Source organism: Accipiter gentilis, chromosome 11 (assembly GCF_929443795.1).
Source record: "Accipiter gentilis chromosome 11, bAccGen1.1, whole genome shotgun sequence".
Lineage (NCBI taxonomy): Eukaryota > Metazoa > Chordata > Aves > Accipitriformes > Accipitridae > Astur > Astur gentilis.
In genome coordinates this window covers 619,975-640,237 of record NC_064890.1, presented here as the reverse complement: position 1 = coordinate 640,237, position 20,263 = coordinate 619,975, and the positions used below count along the sequence as shown (strand labels likewise).

Genomic DNA, 20,263 nt, shown 5'->3' with positions numbered 1-20,263 from the left:
TCCATGTGGATTTATCCACATGTATTTCCAGAAGTGCCATCTAGGCAGCTGTAGTTGTTTCTGACTGAGCCCAAAGCCCTCGTTGGGTGCGTGTGGGTACTCTGTCCAAATCTGCCTTCCTCCAGCGCGGGGCCGAGGTGCTTGGGGTAGGCAGTCCTCATCCACAGCCCCCTCAGAGGCCACAACATGTTGGGGGAGGCACAGTTGCAGCTCCCCAAGCAAACTGCTTGCTCTGGAGACACTGCCGCCATGAACTCATCAGCAGGATGTGTCCCTTGGGAGAGGGCCACAACTCCGCCGTGCCAGGGGAGGCAGGATGACAACACAATCCCGGTAGAGATTTTCTTCTTCTGGTTTGTTGTTTTGTTTGTGGGTTTTTTTTAGATATAAAACAAGTCTATGAGGATCAGGAACTCTCACAAGCTGCTAGTTACCTCCAGAGAAGACCATTTGTGCCAATGGTTTCCACAGCCAAATCCTAGGGTAAAGCCTGCCCATCCTGCACCAACACCTCCGTGCTAGGAGAGATGGGGACCTGAGCGATGCCATCTCCTTGCTGTCCAGAAGGCCAGCAGCAGGAGGCCTCAGAGCCATAACCCAGTGCACGTCGGTTTGGGTTCCTGACCACGCACAGTGAAGGGGGGACTTGGAAGTGCAAGGACCCTACCCGAGTGTGAAGACCCACGCAAACACCTTCGGTACTGACAGCCTGCGCTACTTTGCCGCAAATCCACCTGCTGCCTGGCACACGTCACCTCCCTCCGGACCCTACTCCCCTCCAGGGACAGGAGCCATCTGCATGGCACGTGAAGCACTGGGAGCCACCTCCCTGTTACGGGGACCATGGCTCTGCTGATACCACAGGGGAACAAATTCCTCAGCACAGCCCTGCACAGGCGTTTTCGCTCCCAACACCCGCACAACTTACCGCCCCGCCATTACAGGGACAGTGGTGTTGTGAGCAATGGAAACTGGGCAAAGCTGCTCAGGGGCTGCAGCGGGCAGGCACAGCACACACTTGGTATGCTCCTTCTCCGCGGTTCGCAATGTATGTGAAACATGAACAAATTTTCATCGGAGAGCTTCCCATTGAGGGCTACCCTCCCACCGATGCGCAGTCTGAAACCAGGGCAACTACACCAGTAACACAGCTGAAGCGTCTCTATGGGACTGCGCAGAATTGTCACCGAGCTGCATCTTGTTTACACATTCATGTGTTTTTCCTACCTTCCCAGATCTCTAGGGTTCAGCAAATGGCACGGCAGTGCTTGACACTGCTTCACCCTTTTACCATCTTGGCCTTCATGCTGCACAACAGGTTGATGTGGCCCAAGAGTCGCACAGACCCTGAAGTTCTGCATAGAACAGCACTGAGACAGAGAGGGGCTTCCTTCTCCTGTGTCTGAACAACAAGAAGCTAGAATAAAAGCGTCCTCGCTGAGACCAGTGAAACCTGCACCAGGTGAAGCAGAGGAGAGAGCTGTTCATCCATTACAGCACTGAAGAGCTGCCTGCCATGAAACCGCGAAGGCCCTGCTGGCCACTGGGCTTTGCCTAATGCTGAGGAGGAGACAGCTGTCTCCCCAGACACATGAGGAACACACGAGGAAGTTCTTGAGAAGACAGAGCAAAGCTCTTCACTGAGGTGTATGGCAGGAGCTACTCTCCAGAGGATGCAACATCTCCCTTTTATACCACTGAATCTACATGGGATGTAGATTCGCTTTATGCGAAGTACACAACCATCTCTGCACCTGCCAACTGCATGACTCTTATGGGACAAAAGCACTTCAGTCATATTTATGCTTCTCATCCTTGCCCTCTGCAGACAGAGTCAATGTCCCCATGTCTTCCAAGGAAAGATGCCTGCAGAAACCTTCCATGCAGATGACCCAGCTCACTGAAGCACGCCCGGTGCTGACTCACGCCAACGGGCTGAATCCTTTCTCCCTGTGCACATGGACAGAACCGCAAACCTCCTATGAATCTGTCCCCAGCATGAAGATGGTACCACGGAGAGGAACAGTCACACTAAAAATCAGGTGTTTCTAGTAGAGTAAGGGCTCCAGAGTCAAAAGGATCACACTGAAGATAGGACTGTGGCCAGACCTGTGGTCATTTTAGTGCCCACAACCCTCAGGGCAGCCTGCACTGAAGTTCTGGCTATGAGCTGGATCTTAATCAAAGCCTGTAATGTCCTTTCTGGAGTTCAGAGTACGCAGATGCAGACATGGCTAAAGCTATCTGAGGGGGGTATACCTTATAAATGAAGTGTGTCTGGTCTTCTGGCAAAACAAAAAAATAGGAGTGCCTCTGGAGTATGCTCTTTTACCCACAGCATCTAATTTTCTTGGGTCCTGACCTAAAGGCTTAGCTTAACTAGACCTTCAAGTAGTAGTCAGCACCATCAGAGTCAAAGTAAGGTACATAATGGGAATTCAAGCTCTTTCTCAGATTCTGGTACTCGGTCTATTTTTAGAGGTGCAGGCTTTAGCATGGGTAGGGAAGTGCCAGATGGCCATAGCAGGCTCTGTTATGACCTCACTGATGGACAGGGTCACTTTAACAGAAGCTATATGGTGACAGACATCCAAGAGCACATATGTTCACACTGCTCGGTGTGCAATGATGCAAGAAATCTGACATCCTGCTGAAGAGGCCCTGAAATGATATTCAGTAGTCCCACAGAGAGCGGAAAGCAGTCTTCCCATGAAGGAATCATGCCTCTGTGACAAGCTGCTCCTTGAAGAGTGCCGTCCCAACACCCAGCCAAGAGAGGGGATCACAAAGAACAAAGAGGGGAAGCTGGCAAGTGAGATTTGTCCCCCTGCAAAAGCTCATTGCCAAGCAAGGAAACCCACTGACAGCACAACCAACCTGGAACTTGGTGCCAGCTACGGAGAATGGAGATTCTGGAGACAGGGGCATGCACTGGGTACCTCAGTAGGGTGGTGACACTGCAAGTAACGCAGGAATTACAACGACAGCAAGCCTGGGGAGGATCATTTGTGTTTCTGTCTGCCGACCCTCAAATATTACACTCCTGCTGCAGAAGGAGAACTGGCAAACAGCAGTGGTCAGTGCAGATGCTCTGAACAAAGAATGTGCTAGAATAGGCTTAATTTTTTTCCCCTCAGCAGCGGGAATATCAGAATCATTACACCACTAAACTTAAGGAACACAACCTCCATGGATTTGCCTAATCTCCTTGGGAGCCTTTAATCTGCACTAACTGCAGCAATAAGATCCACAACTGCGTGCTGTGTGGAGATAGCTCATTTTGTGGCATTAACCTTGCTGCCTAATTTCATTGACTGTCCATTAATTCTCATGTTTAGACAAACAATGAATCACTCAGCTTCTCCATACTTTCTCAGACTCCCATTGTATTCTCCTGACAATCTCCCCACATGTGCCTCTCTTTTTAATTCATTCTCTCTTCATCTGGAAAGTCTTGTGGCCTACCACTGGCAATCTCCATCTGCTGTAAAACTTGCGTACTTATTTATATCCTTTGCTTTTTATCTTTCAACAAGTTTGTTGTTTGTTTTTTTTAAAGCAGATTTTGAGAAAGCCTACTTAACAGCTTTTTGACAGCCCTCGTACACTACATCAATCCTTGTCCCAGTGCTTGTTGACTACTTCAAAGACTTGTAGGACATCTAGTGGGCTTCCCCCTAACAAGGTTTTACAATAAGGAAGAGTCAATAAAATACTGCTTTATTCTAGTTTTCACTAATTTGCAAGATGGAAAAAAAAAAAAAATCAGACTTACTGGTCTTTATATCCTGGCAGTGGTGTTTGTCTATTATAATGAAAAATAACGCAGTTAAGGCTAAACTCTTTAAGCAAGACTTCTTTTTTTTTCCCCTCATACAGAGAAAAGATGATGCATACTGACTATGTAGTTTTTATTCTAGTGGTAACTACAGAAGATGCTGAACAACAACTATGAGAGATGAATACCTTAAAATTAGCAATTCTAGGTAAGAGTTCTTAGCCAGGATCTTTTAAGGATCTCACTGATGATCTCTCTCGAATTTCAGTAAGCCTTGGAACACAGAGCAAGTAACTGAGGAGCAGAAGAAAGCTGAGTCAGTGGCAAGTGTTTCAAGGACAAGTTGGGACGACTCTTGTAGTTATGGCATGAAAGACTGACATCGATCTTGAGGTACATGTTAAACCCACTAAGAACTTGATTATTTGATTTGGTTGCTAATTTTGATATTATTGAAATGGGTCACCTGGAACTTAACAGCAATGCTGTATCATGTTTCACCTTTGGAGCACATATCACAAACCGATTACAAAGTTACAGAGGAGATCTAGGTTGCCTAAGGGAAACCGAACCTTAACCAGTGCTCTACGCTTTACAGCGAGATACCCGGCCCCAGCAGGACCACCCGCGCTACCCGGGTTCCCCGCATGCTTAATGGCAAGACGAACACTACCGATGGCCTCCGACTTGGACCCCTCGAATGTGAACTTGAGCTGCCTGAACCAAGAAGCTTCCTGGAGCAAACTTTGAGGGCATTTTTCACACACATACATGTTGTGATTCAGACTGTCCAGCCAGCTCTGACGACGGGCACCTAATTAAGAGGCCTCTACCATTCAGCATCTGCCCAGCAGCCTGAAGCGGGACAAACATTTGTTGCAAGTTCCAGAAGATAAGAAACAAAAAAGTTAACTAAGAAAAGCAGGGAACTAGATATAGAAAGGATTTGTATCCATTTCTTTTAAGCCTGTTGAGCTACAGAAACAATGGGAAGTGCATAGTACAAAACAGTGCCAGAAGATATTAGCAACTAAGAATAACACAGTTGCTTAAAAAAAGTCAGAAATTCTAACTCACTAACTCGTCTGAGCTAGTATCAAAGACAGTGCCAGGAATGAGTACAACATAAATCAGCCTGAAACAAAAATTATCAGGAGACACTAACTACAGCAACTCACATAGCATCAACAGACCAGCAGAAACTTTACAGAGCTGGAAACAGCCAGCCTGTGGTCAAGCATTCAGACGGCAACAAAAAGGACTGACTTCTGTCAAGAATTTTGGAATAAGTTACAGGTAAGCTTGAGTCCACTATGTGCAGAGTAGTGCTTTGCTGAAACAAGAGAGATGCAGAATTCAGAATTATTCCATTTAGAGCCTACAGCCAGCACCTCCTCTCCTCCCAGACTACCAGAAGCAGCAGTGCACATCTTTGTTCCAGGGAGCCTCTTCTTCTTTATGCTCTGTAATGTCCATTATTCTATGGACATTATTCTGCTGAGTCCAAATTCCTTCTGCAGGAGGCCAAATAGCCATGGTGTGGTTTTTTTTTTTTTAAATTAAATAATGCTACAGACTTTTTTTTTCTTTTACAGACCTAAACAAACCAGCCCAGAAGAAACCACTTCAAGCAACTGCTTTTTTTTGCGTTTCAAATTCCCTTGCTTTCTGAACAGTTCAAATGTCAGCCTGAGTGCTTTAAGACAACCACATCCTTAGTCCTTGGAGACATAGTACAAGAGAGATAAACAGGCTAAGAGTGCCAAGGCATTGATAAGAGGTTCATAGGTAACTGGCAGGGGAAATTGCGGTACTTTGTGCTGTTCCTTGATACACCCTGCTTGACCTCAGTACTCTTATACCCATCTCTTTAAGGAACACAGGTGTTCAGTTCATGCCCAGAACATTTGTAGAACCTAAACCTGACCACTAAACTACTCATGATACATCTATGGCTTTGTTGCTAAGTGGTCAAAACAGTATGAAGTGTTCTGTTATGGAAAATGTTAAGGAAAAGTGAACCTGTAAAGACTCTAGTGTCAAAACTTTTAAGTTCCCACTTTGAGAAGGGGAAAAATCAGAAAATCTAATAGACATTAGCTTTAAAACCTAAGCATTGCTGCTTGGGATATTCATAACACTGACCTTTATTCTTGACCGCAAGAGGAAGCTGCCAGCAGAGCAGCAAATTAATTAAGATGGGAGGGAAGTTCAGAGAAACAAAGGGGATCAAGGTTAAAGGCAGCACAGCCAGAGAGGAAGCCTAACGTAAGCAGCAATGTAATGGGAGACAGGATCAGGCTTGGAAGGAAGTCAGAAAAGTGAAAAGAGAAATCAAAAGGATTTTTAAAATGCTGGTATAGCAGTAGCCAGAGGACCCGTTCCCACCTCGTGCATGACAACTGATGCATGTTGGATGGAAAAGCAGCTCTGCTTGGAAGGCTGGATGGTGCACCAGGCCCGGGGGAGATGAGAGGTTATCTGAGCTCTTGGAAGATGGATTTAATTTGCATGCTTTTCCAGCAGCAGCTGGCTGGCCGTGTCAATCAATGCTCCAAAATCTACAGCTCTATTGTTATCAGGTCTTCAGCCATTTCTGCCCATGCTCCTGTGTATTCATGTGCTGCATGCATAACTCCAGCTGGGACAGCAGTCAGCTGCAGAAAGCTCAACACACGTTTCCTGTTCTGTCAGGGAATTGTCACCTCATGAGCGGCCAGATGGGAAGAGTCATCTCTCTCCAGCCAAGAGACCATGGTAAAAGCAGACACATTTCATTTTAAGCTGCAAATCTACTCTTGCCACCACTCTTCATGTGGAAGTAAACAGCTAGAAGGATAGTAGAGGAGATTGCGTCAAAAGCTTTGATAAAAGCCAAGGTGTACAACAACCACCAGTCTCTCCTTGTGCACAGAGCCAGCCACCCCAATGCAGAAGGCCATCAGGCATGCCAGGCACAATTTGTCTGTGGTAAATCCATGCTGGTCATTCCATGCTTTTGCTCCTCTGCTTCCCTCGCTCCTCCTGTCCCAAGCTCGGAGCCTTCTTCAGGCTGCCTGTCTACCTTGGCGAAGTCTGAGTACTGAGTGCACGCTGGCTGGGTCACGCACGATGACTTGGTAGGCAGCAGGCCAAGAAAGGTTCCAGCTCAGTTCATGCCGAAGTCTCTCCCCAGGATCGTTAAGTGTACAGACTAAAGGGGGGTCTGAACTCAAAGTCAGAAGGTGAAACGCAGGGAGTCACAGCAGGTCAGTTTGCAGCACTCACGCTGCTCCCCAGCTGCGTCTGGCGTGCGAGCTGTCACTCAGTATCCTCCAAGAAAGCCAACTCTGAGCTTGTCACCAAGTGCAGGCGCCCATCATGCAGCGCCGAGGTGCAGATCCACTCCCAGTGCAGCTGCAGTGGAGTGTTTGCATGTCCATCTTCTCACTGATTGTTCTGCAACGCCACACTGAAGAGCTGGAAAAGTGAAAGAAGGACCTTCCTTCCCACAGGGGCTCTTGGGATGGTGTTCCAGCTCCTGAGGCTGGGCTTGTGCTGCTTTGACTCCCAACCTGCTGCGCCAAGGCAAATGCCTCCTTAGGAACTCCTTCCCCACGCAGGGACTCTCAAAGAGCCCGCTCAGAAAAGCCGCAGTGTTCAGACTTGGTGCTTGCTGCTCAGGCAGGGCTTCTCCTTTCCAGCCCTGGGAAGTTTAGCTGACTGAATTTTTTCCTTTCCTGCTGTCCGTACTTCCACTTCTATTGCAGTCTTTCTTGAAAAAGCAAGGTATTTGTCAAAAGCAATGATTGCTAAGTTACAACAAGGTACATGGGGGCTACATGTGAACACCTACAACCAGCAAGACCCAACCCATCCAAATGGCCACAGGGGACATCAACAGCATCTTGGCTGCAGGACTATAACTTCATGCCATCGCTCTACACACCATCCAGTCTCCCTGTGGATGAGGCTATATCCCCCATTAGTTCAACACCACCCCAGTCTCACTTTAGGATAGAGTTCTCCAGAGGAGAATCACCATTGGTCAAGGTAGACTCCATAACATACCAAGAAAACAAAACGAGAAGGTGGAATAGATAACCTGTGCCTTCACGTGCAGGACACACAGAGATAAAGTTATAAAATGGGTACCATAACAAAACAAGCTGACCTCCCCAAAGGCTGGTGCAGACCTCCAGGAGGGAGACGATCAATTCACTGCGGGAAATGAGAGCGCTGTATTTCACTACGGTACCAAAATCCTCCACAATCCTCCTCCTCTGCAACCTACGCATTTATATCACCTGAGGTTGGCATCAGAGACGAGTGAAGAACAACAGTGCCCTCTACCAAAAGAAACAGCCAACAACTTCTGCAACCTCCCGTCCTGAGCCCAAGCAGCCAGGACAGAAACAGCCCTGCTCTCCAAAGGAAGCGGGGCTCAGGCTGGGCTCTGGACGATGTGGTCTGCGTTCAGACCACTGGGGCCAAGCATGCACACCAACACTTCATCCTCCTCAGTGGTGATGTGTTCTGGTGCCTCTGATGTACCCGGCTGGAAAATACTTCTGACTCTCTTACACAGCACGGGAATGGATGATTCAGGAACAGTGATGCTAGTAATTTTTTTTAAATCCTGTTGTTATACCACCTGCTCCTCCAATATCTATGCTGGCCACTAGGAGAGGCAGGGAGGGAACAGGCCCAGCCAACAAGATGCTCTTACTGTTAGACTTGTAAATAATGTGAAGTACCCAACAATTGTTATTACAATTTTGAAATATTTCTTACACAAGAAACTCATTTCTTGATCAAATGGTGGTTCAAGCTCCTAATTCTTTCTTCAGAAAGCCTTTCCACAATGGGAAGATGCAATAACACTTCTGCCACCTCCACTGCTACCCGCAGGTACCAAGGAAGTAACTAAATACATGCCCGTCATATGAGGGGGGTGCATTCCACCCTTAAAATTGTTCTTCTTTTCTCAGAAAAAGATGAAATGTCAGAGACTAAGTCCACTAGGAACTCAGTTAACATGGTTTCACTTATTAGTAATTTACATGCTATGACGATGGAAAACTGGACATCTTGGCACAAATAAATGGGCAGGCAAGGAGCAGTAAGGAGAGATCTCTGCCATGCAAAACAAACAGTTCCCTGGACGCCACTGACTCCCACATCCTTCCAGAGGAATCAAAGCAAGATAAAAAGGAAAAAATCCATTAAAGATACTCGTGCCACAGTTATTGCACACCCAGGATTAGCCATAGATCTTAGTCGGTCCCAGCCTCCCACAACATGCTCTCCAGTCCCAACCACAGCCGGCATCGGCGCCTTCCCGGTCTGCACGGCTGGGCCCCTTCGTCTCCCAGTGCCAAAGTCCTGCCCATCCTTCGAGAAGCCCTGCCCCGGAGAGGTGGCCTGTCTGCAGCGCACCCACCTTCTGGCCCTGTAACCGTCTGAACCCGGGCACTGCCAGAGCATCCCAGGTCTCTGCTGCTTCCAAGGGAGGAGAGCGCTGTACGTCCCTAAATGGTGGGGAAGCAGCTGCAGGAAAACCCAGACCCCATGTCTGCAAGTGCTCTTCAGCCCACCAGTTCAGATGCAGCCTAATTAAGTTTGCAAAGAGCTTCCCTACATTTCTCTCCGCTAAGGCAGACTTGTACATGGAAGCAGATAAACAGCACAGAATGTTTCCTAGAGGAGACGGTACAGCATCTCTCCAAACAAACACTACTTGCAAGAGGCAAATAGTAGCAAGGTGATACCCAACAATCTTGGATTTCTACCAAGGCCGGGTTCCAGGCTTGCAGTGCACGGGGGAGCTTATGCTCCGTTCTCACACCTTCTCTCAGTCCACGGACGAGTTACTGTGACAACAGGCTGCTTGCACATATGCATCGAAGCATTTAGCACATTCTGCTTCACACACCCAAACTTGTCCTTTAAATTCTGGGTGTCACTTCCTGAGAGATTAGCATGCTCTGTACAGCAGGTGAGGTCTGTTCCACCACTGAAATCAGGGGAGAGAGACAGTCAGGGTCTGCCACAAAAGGTAATTCTGAAAAACGCAAGGGAGTGAAGGTCAGGGGAGAGAGACATGATAGCTCAGGGTGAAATCAGCCCAAATTGGACACTGACACTACCACAGGACTGCCACATTTCAAGGTGTAATATGTAAATGCACGTTTTACATTGCCTGCAACCTATCCCAAACAGTTATTTTGTCTTAACTACAGTTACCAAATGTTCCTCTGCAATTTTAATCAAAGCTGCAGGTCCTTCTCCCAGCATTTCCCTGGACCACAGCCTCAGAACTACTCTGTAACTAACCCAAAGCAAGAATGAGTTGTGTTCAAAGCGGAGGCACAGGCATTCCAGTGCCAACTTGAGCAGAAAGTTGTCCAACAATTGACAAACTAGGTCCCGAAAAATTAATACTCGTATTTAATTCCGTATTTTGCAAATACTCCCTAATGATATTACTGAGATTTGTGTGTGCAAGCTTAGCATGTACAGAGTTACAGCCCTACAAGCCGCTACTCAATGCCCATCCAAGAAGGGATCCCACTGTTGAGGCTTCGGTTCCTCACCAAGCACACGGAGGCTGTCCACACTTTGAATTTCTCTTATTAGAGCAGCACAGCTCCCAACAGCAAGCATGTGCACACAAGGAGAACAAGACCGATGTGAACCCAGTTTCCTGCAGACGGTGATCAGAATGACAATCAATTCCAGATCAGATGTTAACAGCTCCTTGTGCCGTAGCACTAACACCTCCCACATGCTGGAAATGCCTTGTACGAGACATCCCAGGCTCACATCTGCCTTGTTCGCAGACACATGATGCTACAGTCATCTCCTGAACCACTAATATGCCTCCTCTTGTTGTTTCAAGAAGTAAAATGTTAGCGTGTTACCACTGAGAAGATTTTCTGTTAAGTGCAAGATCCTATATTTTATCTTACTGAATTTCATGCTATTTCTGTTATGCCAACTCATCCAGCTCTGGAAGTGAAATGTTCTCACCTCATAAGACGTCACAAGGAAACATTAGCAGTGCGTTTCAGTTTACTTTTGCCCACAGCTACTAGTGAAAGCATTTAACAGGTGAAATTGTTAATCAGCTAGTGACAGATGACAAATTTCCAGTGTTCCCCCACATTTTCTCCAACTTTACTAATAATTTCCCACATGACACTGTCCTGAAATCCAAGCAAACTGGAACAACGGCATTTCCTTAGCCAACATAGTCTATCAATCTCCTTTAGCACAAAAACATTCCTGGACAAACACCATTCTGTCCTACCCCTTTTCCCATCTTCCTCCATCTCTTGCTTCCTTCAAAATCTGTTTTAAAGACTTTTATCCTTGTGAACTCAAGAGCACCTTAACCGGGCTTGCCCAGAGCGCTCCCACACACAAGGTTCACCATTACATCATTGAAATCTTTGCTAATGTACAAGTAATTTTCCCTATTATTTTTTTCAGCAGCTGGTGTCATTTGTTTGTTGGTGGCTGCAAGGGCAGGGCTGCCCCCAGAGGGAGGTGGGCCAGGAACCCAAGAGACCCCACAGCCGGCAGGGCAGGGGCCTTGCTGGCCACGACTCGAGCAAGGCCAGCAGGACAGACCCAGAGATGGTGGCCAGGTCCAACCAGGAGTCCAGCTCATAAGGCCCTGCACCGCAATGGGGCAGGTCTCAAGACAAGCCATGAAGCTTATGCGGAGGTCGGGCTTAAGGCCAGATCTAATGATCACTGGGCATGAGGCAGGTCTGAGGTCAAGCTGAGAAATCAGCCCATGGGTCAGGATTTGGATCAAGAGGGCCCACGGCCAGCCATGGTGTCCTGGTTTCAGCTGGGATAGAGTTAACTGTCTTCCTAGTAGCTGGTACAGTGCTATGTTTTGAGTTCAGTATGCAAGAATGTTGATTACACTGATGTTTTCAGTTGTTGCTCAGCAGTGTTTAGATTATAGTCAAGGATATTTCAGCTTCTCATGCCCAGCCAGCGAGAAAGCTGGAGGGGCACAAGAAGTTGGGAGGGGACACAGCCAGGGCACCTGACCCAAATTGGCCAACGGTGTATTCCATACCATGCAACATCCCATCCAGTATAGGAACTGGGAAGTGGGGGCAGGGAATCGCCGCTTGGGGACTGGCTGGGTGTCGGTCAGCGGGTGGTGAGCAATTGCTCTGCGCATCATTTGTACATTCCAATCCTTTTATTACTGCTGTTGTCATTTTATTAGTGTTATCATTATCATTATTAGTTTCTTCTTTTCTGTTCTATTAAACCGTTCTTATCTCAACCCAGGAGTTTTACTTTTTTCCCCCCGATTTTCTCCCCCATCCACTGGATGGGGGGGAGTGAGTGAGCGGCTGCATGGTGCTTCGTTGCTGGCTGGGGTTAAACCACAACACATGGGCATGACTATGACTGGAGACAGGGACTCCTCCAACACAGTTCAGGCAGAGACTGAAAGCCACAGCTTAAATAGAGCACCTGGGACCAGCGGTGTGGGAGGAGACCCCAGGTGAAGCTGGTCAGGGACATTAAGACATATGAGTGTCCTCAGGGCCCTGATACTGTTCTCCCCAGCTGGCAGTATCAGTCCTGCCACAGTCCATCCATCCAACATTGTGCCTGTTTTGACAGGGAACTGTTCTGGTAGATTTGGACCTTTATCTAATTAGCTTTGATCTTACCTCATTCCTATTGCTTAATAGCTCTATATCCTCTTTCCTTACTCTTTTATTTGTACAGCTGAAGAATCTACTATTACTTCTCTTAACATTCTCAAGGTCTAGCTCAGCTGAGTTTTTGGCAAGTTGCTCTTACATTTATGTTTTCAGATCCCCCTGATACAGACTTTTTTTTGCAGATGAATCCTCGTCTTTGTTCTTTGAGAGCTTTGATTATTCCTAGAGGCCTGGGGACAATCATATTTGGATTCCCTACCTGCAAGATTTCTCTTTTGCCAGGAATACGTATTAGGGCAGGTTTTTGTAGCTTTGACTGAAAAAAGTCCCTCAAAATTCCACCTCTATTTTAACACACTGAAGACAGTCAATTCCATTTACTTCACTACATTTTTCTTCTTTATTAAATATAAAAATCTAGACTATCCTTATTACCAGGATATCTTACACTATCATTGTCCAAAGCAATGTAAAGGTATATGTTTTTGTCCTATCTCTCTGTTTCTGCACACACACTCATGCATCACACACACCTCCTACCCTCAGTTTCACCCTTACCTTTACCTTTCCTTAAAGCACAGACATGCTGCTCTGGCCTGTTCTCACCCGTTAACAACTGTTGGACTGACCAAATCACTTGGCTCAGCATCTTCCCCTCTGCACTCATGAGCTGGCATTTCTATTCCAAATACCTCAGCCTTATCTCACTGCCACCATCACTTCAATCAGCAGAGAAGACAGCCTCTTCTCAGAGCAGTCTGCCTGCTTTGCTGTTGCTTTCACCTGTCCACCTGCCTCCTCTCTTGTGCTCCTTTAGGCAAAGATATGTCAATGTCTATCTGATTTTCCTCCTCTTGTACTAAAACTAGCCATGCAGATAGCAGCCTATCCAAATAATTTCTTGGTTTAAAGCCACTTTGATTTCTGAGGGACGAGATGTTTGGGTAGAGTCCCTTGACCAAGCACTCCTTTGAACACTTTCAGCAGCTGAATAGCAGGTGACTTACCAGCAATGGGAACCACAACTCACATGTGCCTGGGGCATCACCACCCCAGGCAAAGGGCATTAGCTCCAGCACAAGCCACAGGGGCATGTGCCTCCTTCCCTTGTTGATGATGCATGTCAGGCAGCTTATGCTCAGAGACCTGGTACTCTCTAAACCCTGAACTACATGGTCCTTGGGGACATGCTGAGGAGAAGAGGAAGGAGAATGGGTTGTAGACACACATATGGGCTGGACATGCTGAAAAACACTCACTGACAAACCACCTCTTTTTCTGCTTCATTTTACTCAGAGCCCTACATGCATACACACTGTGAAAGACCATCTTCCTACATCACTTGGAGACAGATCTGCAGCCTCTCAGTACAAGTGGGTGACTCTCCACAGCACCTCTGCAAGCATGAATGAAGCTCCAGGTGGCTGCTTGACAAGCAGGAGTGGGAGTGCAGTCCCACCGGTCTAAAGTTCCACCAGTGCCTCTGCTCAGGGAGGCAAAGACATTCCTGTGCAGAATCACTGCTGCACCTTGAGATCCAAGGGGAGGCACTCCCACTGCCCAAAGGCAGGTCTACACACCGTCATCTCGTTGTGGATCTAGAGACAAGGAGATTTGACTGGCTGGTGTTTGCATGCAGGTTCTTGCACCCACAGATCTCAGACTACCGACAGCTGGGAGGACCACTTGATGAGCTTGATCCTCTATTGGCAGAACGACAAGGCCTGTTTCAACCACATGGAAGGCACAAAAAGATTAATTCCCTGAATCCAATAGAAATGTCACACCACTTTCAGTAGGATATAGGGTATGGTGTTAAAGGAGGTGCAGAGAGGAATAAAAGTGTGTAATGAAGTGATGGGATCGATAACTAGAACTGGGATGTCCTCTCGGGATGTCAGGATGATAGAAGAAGGATCAACTCTATGGGAAAAAAGCAGAGTTCTCCAACTCAGTAGGGCCAGAAGAAATAAATTTAGAACATACGGAAGGTTTGAGTTATTTACCAAAGAAACTCTATTTAGGCTCCAAAGGATTTCAGTTCCACGGACAGGAGATATCTAAGGAGACCCTCACTGGGAAGTGAGGGTCACTGGGAAGTGAGAAACTTAAGTTTCTGCCTTGGGGCCTGTAACAGAGGTGGGCCACAGGACATCTTCCTTCAGAGTCAACGAGCACTGCAGTGTCTATGAACTGGGACCTAGGAGGGAAGTGCTGACCCAGAGGCACCCTTAGAGAAGAACTTGGCTCATTTAGGTAGATCAATATGCAGCTCATGCCCTTTTCCCTCAAAGCATGAAAATACATGCAGGTTAAAGGAACATCCTAATACTGTCTCCAAAATGTCAACCCTGAAAGTTGCTCTCTCTGAATTTCAATGAAGATCACAATGAATTTCCTGATCTGCTCTCATCCTTGTCACAGTCATCTGCAATCTGTTCCAACAAGAGTCTAGTCAGGTATCTGCCATGCAACCCTGCTACTTTCCTCAATCAATAAACACAGTTGGAGATGTCTGCAAGTCTGATGTGGCTTTGTTCCCCAGCAAAGTATAGTCAGGCCAAACCCTTTTCACTAGTGCACAGCCCAATCAGCTGTTAGGCTATACTTAAACTCAGAAGGTAGACACTTGCCTTTCTTTGATCTTGATGAGAAGTGGCAGAGCAACATCATGTCCATACAGCTAAACTTTCTTCTGTGCATAAACATCATGGCCTTATCCAAACTACCTTCTGCAAACAATCTGTACCTGAAAACTGTGCCCGAGCTTTGTCTGGAACAGTAAAAGTCGGCAAAAGCCAAAACCACACTAGGGGACATGCCAACAACTAAACAGTATGGACAACTGGAGGAAAATGCTCATACCTCTGCTCCAACTTCAGTATCTAAGCACCATCTGTTTTTCACATTTCACTACACAACTTCAATTTAACCCAAACACGTAACATTCTCCAAGAAGTCATCCAGCAAACATGAACTCCTGGATACAGGAAAGGCTTACAAACCACATCCGTTAGTCTATTCTCTTTTTTATTTAGCATCACAAAAGGACAGGGCAAACAGTCCCTGCACACTCAAATGGCTCCAGAGTACAGCTCCAAAGCAGCACGAGAGGGAGGAAGGCGGAACCTTCTCAGTGGAAGTCCCAACTCATCAGATCTAATCACCCTGAAAAAGGAGCAATATCCCATTCAAGTCTTCACTGTCATCAAGCGTCTCCCATCAGCACAACAGAAATACATTTGCTTCACTTCTAATGAGCCCAGAGTACAGCTGAGTTCACAACACAACGCTCAGACAGGAGCCTTCTCTGGCCAGGATAGTGGAAAGGCAGGGGTGACCAGTGCAGTAAGATGAAGCACATACAAAGATAATTTGAAGGAAGAATACAAATGAGCATTGGGAACACAATCTGGAACTGCAGACTGGAGAGCTAACAGCTGAACCAATTGAGAGGCAGGGGGAGAAAAGCTTTGGTGATTAGATCCTGCAGTGCGCAGGTTCATGCTGCTACCAGTGGAGTTCCACTGCCACTACACCCTCCATGGCCACAAGACCAGGTCCCAAAGGCACCTAATATTTCATCCACACTGAACTGACATGCAAGTGTCCCAGAGCACATGTGACCTGCCACATACTCATCACAGCAGACACAGAGTTAGTGGCTCACTTATGGAACCCAAGCATCCTGTAAGGAGATGCCTAAGGGTGCAAAAACATGTACATATAAAACTCTCAGGAAGGACTGGGATTAGAGAAAAGACAAGACTTTATAAGTGGGTTCAGGCTTCCAGAAACTAGTTAAAACTAGTTGCTGTGCAAAACAGAGAAGTATATTGTATTGATTTTCTTTTCTCTTCTACAACTTTGTTTCCAACTTCACAATCAAGGTTTAACTCTCACTTACCAGAATCCACCTGTGTGAATTTTAAAGCTCATTTAATATGCAAAGTGAACTTCACTGAATCTGTCAAATCAAGGCTACTTCTCTCAAGTAATACATTGGAAGAAAAAAAAATAATCCAGATGTTCTCTTCAGTTGCTTTCCACTGGGACAAGTTCAAGCCTATCAGAAGTGCTTCCCACCCAGTCCTCAGGCTGGGAGAGGAACGCTGCCCAGGCAGCTGTCAGTGGCAAGGGGTAAGCTGTGGGGATATACCCCACAACAGCAGGAGACCCATTAAGTCACAGTGACCTCCAAGAACACTGTACTGTTTGGTGCACACAATCCACAGCTCCTCCTGACACCACTGTTCTCCAGGAACAGCAAATTCCTGTTAGGTGGTGACTGGTACTGGAGACTGAGGGTCAGGAATGCCAGGGCTGAGTCACAGCCATTTTTAATATTTTCTGTTGGACTAGAACATACGCATGCAAATTACTGTTTGCTTTTGAAGTCTCCTAAAATGTAATGCGGGATTGGAGGTTCAGATCAACAGTCACGCTCTCTTGCTTCATCACTCACTGTTGCCTGTAGAATACCCTGCCATTGCAGCAATCTCCGCAAAAGGGACCAATGATTGCTCTCCTCACAACAGTACCACACACTTACCATGGATCAGCGTGTCTACTACTGGATGGTAATGCACTCAGTAACAGAAACCAACACCTTGAAATATAATTCTTCAGATGCATCCATCACCCATTGCAGAGAATGAGCAAACTTAGATACTGCTAGAAATTTAAAATGAGTACTTCTGAATTTCCAGGGCTGTCCAGTGCATCTGCTGAAGAGACACTCAGATCTAAGAAAACAGCTTACCTTGCCGTGGATCATACTGTCGCATCTGCACCTCCTCAACACATTCTGCTGGGAACCAGCCAGTCCTTCCTTTCACAGTTCCTTCCCAAAAGCCACCTTCGCCAATACTCAGCACTGTGGGAAGAAACAAACAGGTATGTGAGAATGAGCAGGGCTCCCAGAAAAAGGGAAGGCCGGAATGACCATCGTATAGTGTTAACACAGCAGAAAGACAAAACGGCAGAGCACAGAAAATTTGTCTGGAGTCAGGTGTCGTCTGGAGGAAGAAAGCACCTCAAGAAGCCTTCAAAAGCTTCTTTCACCCACATCCAGAAGAGAGACAGTGTAGACAACGGCCTTCATGCAGCCATCTGCTGCGAAAACGAAAACGAACTGGTAGCATCCATCTTTGTAAGAAGGATTGTTAATGGGGGACCCAGACATAACATAGGCTTTGGTAAAACCATTTCCTGGAAATGTGCTACCTACTGCAACTTCTGACATCCTCAGATCAACAGAGAAGTAACAGCCCCATAAGGAAAATGAGGTGCAGAGAGGGAAAGAAATTGGCCAAGGTGACAACACAAGTCACTCTGAGTGCTGGGGTGTCCTGACTGGCCTGTGTTCAAAAAACCAAGAGCTGTTTCACTCTAAATGACACAGCAAACAGGAAGGTACTTCACTGTCACAGCAAAATTCTCCCAACCCATTAAGCCTTGTTTTTACTTGTTCAAAGGTTAGAGAAACAGAAAGGAAGTCTTGAAATGTGCTCTGAAGATTAAATGAATTCAGAGTCAAGGAGATTTTAACAGAGAATCATATCAGGAGCATCCTCATTAAAACAGGGAACTATCAGCTTGAAGTCCTCACCAAGTGCCAGCTGAAAAAGATGGTTTTCAGGTAGCCAGGATACAAACTACTGAAGAGCTACAGACAAAACCAGCATTTCTGATTACACCTGGAGGATGAACTGGGGTCCAAAGCAGACTAGCTAGCACAGTTCGAGGTTACAAAACAGTTTGAAGTTTCTGCTATGAAAACCATTGCCCGCAAATGAATGTTTGATGTCAGCTGTCATCTCCTAGTTCCCTGCAACTGGATCCCCCACACCTTATGCTAGCAGGCTCTGCGTGAAAGATCTGGATTGTTTTGGGACATTTAAAAATGCATCAGATATGACCATTACATTTCCTATGGCCTCAGAGAAAACGACTGCCATTCCCAGAGCACCCAAGAGAACAAAAATGTACAGTGCAAGAGAGAAAAAAGGGAGGTGAGAATCATTACGAAATCTTTCTGGATATTCCCCATTTATATATTATATCCAGAGTGCCTGGATATTACCCCTGTTTTATCCAGAAAATGGCTGATGCGCACCTCTCACTTGAATTCAAGCACTTACAAGGCAAATTAATTGCACCATCCTGATCCAAGGAAGCAGAGAAGGAGAGCAGTTACATATGTTTTCAGGTTAATGTGGCTCACAACACTTTCCTAACTCTTTGTAACACAGTGGTCTCTCAAACAGATTGTGAATTAATGTGTTCGATGTAATCTACAAAATGCTACAGATCAAGAGAAACTGCTGCACATCACCCCAAAGTGGTAAGCTTTTGATACATCCTTTGAAAAATATAATGGTGTAGCATTTGTAACAGCAATTCATTTGACATCCAGACAAAAAATAAACAGAAGAATCACCATTCTGGGGGCCCTGCTGTCAACAATCTCAAAAGTATTCCCTCAGCATTATCTGGATAACAGTTCTTAAAAACAAGCCCACCACATCAAGAGATCCCCTTCATTATCACAGAGATAATTATCACAGAGATGTGGGGTTCCTTGGGACTTGTTTTGAAACTTCAGGAGCCATTATAAAACCCCTTGGTACAGAGAGGGGACACTAAACTGGATTCTTAAGCTGCCAACAAATCCCTGGACAACAGGTGAAGGAGAAGGCTGACATCATGCCTATTTTAAACTTGCATAATCTTATCTTAAGCTTTTTTCCTGTGGCTGTTTCTCCAACTTTGTAATCATGACTTAACCTTGTGGCTTTGATAGCAGAAACTTCATTTTCATTTTAAGCTTGCCTACGATCTGAACATACTCAAGTGAATGTGACAGTTAAAGAAAGAGCCACTTCTCCCAGAGGCAGAGACCACAGGTTTGCAGGCAAGTCTCGGGACCTGACCCAGCACAAAGGCAGTGACCTTGGAGGCTGCTGGATGCTCCCTCCAACCATCAGGCAGGCCCCCATAAAAGATGAGGAGCCTCCTGTGGCTGATTACCGAAAAGGCCCTTTGGCAACAGTCTGACAGCAATGAGGCAACCAGCAAGCACAGGGAAACCTTACTGTCTCGTTCTCCTAAGGCTGCACTGCAACCAGGCAGAAGGAACAGAGCTGAGCAGCAGTTATTCAGCACCAGATGCAAGAAACCACCAAGCAAATGAGACCACTGGTACGACATGATCCCCAGCAACGAGATCTTCAATCCTCAGTAGGAACAGTGCTCGAGTTAAACTCTTTGATAATAATAAAATTTATACCACAAGGCTATGCAAATACCCTATGGCTGTGCGTGCTGTCAAGAGCCACACAAACAGCAATTATTGCTCATCTTCACCAGAGCACAAGGATTCTGCACAACTCCCAGTATCTCAACACTCCACTTTTTTACCTATCACCTCAGAACGGGCTGGGCACTCTGCAGAAAGCACAAAAATGCCTGGTTTGAAAGGGTAAGCCCCCAGTCCCAAAAAGCCATCCTCTCAGATTACCTCTCCATGAAGACACTTTCTCCTACAGCTGAAACATGGTGAGGCATCTGTCCTGAAGGCCATAAAGGGCCGTGGAGATTAGCACGCTTGACTCCTCTTCTCCTGGATGTCTCTGCTTCACCGCAGCGTGGGGAGGCAGGGGGTAGGCAGAAGCACTGTGCTCAAATGACTAGACTGCTGCCTGTCACCTTTGCATCATCCTGCTGTCCTCCACCACCCCCAGCATCCCTCCCTGCACCTTCTTCAGCATTCAGGCTTCATGTGCATTAGCTGCACTGC

The 20,263-nt window shown here is 46.5% G+C and overlaps 1 protein-coding gene across 15 annotated transcripts in view; it reads right to left on the bottom strand.

Moving 5' to 3' along the window:
- SHANK3 (SH3 and multiple ankyrin repeat domains 3) overlaps positions 1–20,263 on the bottom strand; it is a 383,319-nt gene that overhangs the window by 127,898 nt on the left and 235,158 nt on the right. For all 15 annotated transcript variants that reach the window (XM_049813564.1, XM_049813569.1, XM_049813570.1 and 12 more), the window contains one exon: positions 17,225–17,338. In XM_049813564.1, coding sequence (XP_049669521.1) covers positions 17,225–17,338 — 114 coding nt within the window. The remainder of the gene's footprint in view (positions 1–17,224; positions 17,339–20,263) is intronic.